At 42.8% G+C, this 3,216-nt stretch overlaps 1 protein-coding gene across 1 annotated transcript; it reads left to right on the forward strand.

Annotated features, from left to right (window-relative positions):
* The first annotated feature begins 497 nt into the window (after positions 1–497).
* hoxb1a (homeobox B1a) lies at positions 498–2,807 on the forward strand. Its single transcript, XM_052131335.1, is given in 3 exon segments — positions 498–1,112; positions 1,114–1,184; positions 1,897–2,807. Coding segments are annotated over 3 exon segments (942 nt in total). The 5' UTR covers positions 498–558; the 3' UTR covers positions 2,214–2,807.
* Positions 2,808–3,216: the final 409 nt, after the last annotated feature.

Consider the following 3,216-nt stretch of genomic DNA (forward strand, 5'->3'; position numbering starts at 1 on the left):
ACAATGAACACTGCGTTTGGCCAGCCTTATAGGCAACACTGAAAGCTTACTGTTAACAATCGAGACCACATACTTCTACCCATTACATTATCAAGAAAAGAAAAAAAAAACATTCTACACTTAACTCGGAAACAGACTGAAATTAGAAACGAAATGCGGTTAGTAAATGAGAGATGCGAGGAGATGAAGGGCTAAACGCCTGAAACGCTCTTTCTTTATTTCTCTTAGTCTCGTTCCGAGAGTCTTTCACGCAGGGTTTGACATATTCTAGCTGTTATCAGATTGATGGGTTGGTTTGATTGAAGTGGCTTTGTCATGCAAATGTCAAGCGCGTGATGGATGGTCGCAGTGCGCTGACAAACTTCTGGAGGTCCCCTCACCATTGGCGCCGTGACGTCTCACGTGACCAGCAGCTGAGGTAAAGATGTGTTATAGGGAAGCACGAGCACATTCTCTGGAGGTAAGCATTTCTCCCCTTCCGCATGAAATACTTTTGCGAGGTTGCAGGACTGGCGGCTCTTCCAATCTCTCAGGTTGACCCTCCGCCATTACTTGCGCATGGACAATACCAGAATGAACTCTTTTTTGGAGTACACAATTTGTAACCGTGGGACGAACGCCTACTCGCCCAAAGCTGGATACCACCACTTCGACCAGGCGTTCTCGGGCCCTTTCCACACCGCACACACAAGTGACAGCTTTAACGCTGATGGACGACTTTACGTAGGGGGGAGCAACCAGCCAGTAACCTCACAACATCAGCACCAGAGCGGGATCTACGCGCATCACCAGCAACAAACGCAACAAAGTGCCATTGGCCTCTCCTTCGGTGGCACAGGGACCACGGGCTATGGGACCCAAACCTGTGCCAACCCGGACTACACACAACAGCAGTATTTCATTAACCCCGAGCAGGATGGAATGTATTATCACTCATCAGGTTTTTCAACTCCAAATGTTGGTCCTCACTATGGCTCCATGGCTAGCGCGTACTGCGGGGCGCAGGGAGCAGTTCCAGCTGCACCTTATCAACATCATGGGTGCGAAGGCCAGGACCACCAGCGAGGCTACTCACATGGCACCTACGCCGACTTAACGGCCTCCCAAGAGAGGGGACACGGATCAGTCGCCACCTGGAAAGACATTCGATTGGATGAAGGTCAAAAGGAACCCCCCTAAAACAGGTGAATTTTGTAAAACGAGAAAATAAATACAATTGTATTTCATTCATTTTAAAACACGTTATAGGCTAATTGCAAACCTTTATCCTTTTTCAATCCCGGCAATTTTAGAATGGTAAGACAAGACGAGATTGTTGACGGGCCTGTGCGCGATCACTTTAGTTTCAACTCGTCTCCCCCTGCTTCAATGCATCGAACAGACATGCTTTCGTTCGCCTTTGGAAATTACCCAACATTGTTATCTTTGGCTTATCCCCGGTTCTGGCCGCGCAACATTAGTTTTTGCTGGCCTCCATTGTGCTCCTGTCCCAGCCGGGTTTGCCTCTAACTCATTGGGGCCACTATTTTAACTCACTGTACAAATTGAGTGGTCATAAAACCACCTTTGGGGAGTATTGAATTGCATGTAGCCTATCATGCTGGGGCACATACCCCGCTATGAGTTCTTCCAAAATTAACAAAATACTCAAACATGGGGATTATGGTAAGGTTAACAAAAGTTTTCGATACCGAAAAACTTGTTGAATTCCCTTGAATGCAACTGCAGTTTAAATTATGTCGCATCTAATAAAGAGACTTGAAGGTCAGCACGAGCACACTAATAAATGCTGTTGCTGTGTGTTTAGGAAATGAGCTAATAGGACTGCGATTCATTGTTGTTTAATTGTTGGATAAATAGCATTCTAACTGTTCTATTTTCCCCCCCTTCTCATAGCTAAAGTGGCCGAGTTCGGACTGGGCCCGCAAAACACAATTCGGACGAATTTCACAACCAAACAGCTAACAGAGCTCGAGAAAGAGTTTCACTTCAGCAAGTACCTCACGCGAGCCCGGCGAGTCGAAATTGCTGCCACGCTCGAGCTGAACGAGACACAGATTAAGATATGGTTCCAGAACCGCCGAATGAAACAGAAGAAGCGAGAGAAGGAGGGACTCGCTCCTGTTTCGTCCACCTCGTCTAGAGAGCTCGAGGACCACTCTGATCACTCAACTTCAACATCCCCAGGTGCTTCTCCAAGCCCGGAGGCCTAACAGACTATGATAACTAAGTGGGCACTGAACAACAGATCCGACATTTATCTTAAAATCGATTAATTTAAGCCTTCCACATGTGCCAGAAAGACTCCTCTCGTGTTCATTTGTTAGAGGTCTATTATTTTTTAGAAAACTGAAACAACTCGAGAATCACATGAGGAAAAGGAGAAAAGTTTTTCACTTTTAGCACAATAATGGACATACTTGCACCATCGGCAACACATACAGGGTATTTCTACAATGATGATTAATGTAATGCACTTTCACCATGTTTACAAATGCCTACACGAACTTAAATGACTTTACAGGGATTACCTTAAATATTGAGTTGTCAAAATGTGTATTAGTGCTTTGTGTTGTGTTTTATGAAAATGTTTTTTCATTTTGAATTGTAGCTATATAGTAAGGGTTTTTTGACTCTTTGCACTATGCGGTTACAGGGTAGGCCTTTAAAATCTTTTTAATTTTTTTTTTTTATACATAAACATTTGCAGAATTTGAACTTTTAGCCTGGTATTTTTAATGCGCAGACGAGCTGAGTTTTATTAGTTGCTGTTTGTATTATATCGTGGACTGAATGTTTTAATCAGAATATTTCTACCTCAAATAAAAATGATATTTTACTGACCCAATCTAATGATATTAAATATTTTTTTAATTTCATTTAATTTATTCAACATCGTATTAACTGGTGTAGTATATGTCTACTGTACTGTTGTAGTAGTAATAATAATAATAATAATAATAATAATAATAATAATAATAATAACTTCGCTTCACTTGACGAGGGCGAGATAGCGACCAGTCAACAAACAGACTTTTAGGATGCTCGGAGCACAGGACGGAATGTTGTTGAGCAATCGGGGTGGTTCGCGGTGACCTTTTTACCTCAGTGCCTTTCTGGCATATCTAAACATACAAAAAGACACCCTCACAGATTGGCTTAAGGGTGGCAAACTGCACTAACTATAAACAACTTAAAAGCAAATTATGCTTTCAA

The sequence above is a fragment of the Xyrauchen texanus genome, chromosome 8 (assembly GCF_025860055.1).
Source record: "Xyrauchen texanus isolate HMW12.3.18 chromosome 8, RBS_HiC_50CHRs, whole genome shotgun sequence".
NCBI lineage: Eukaryota > Metazoa > Chordata > Actinopteri > Cypriniformes > Catostomidae > Xyrauchen > Xyrauchen texanus.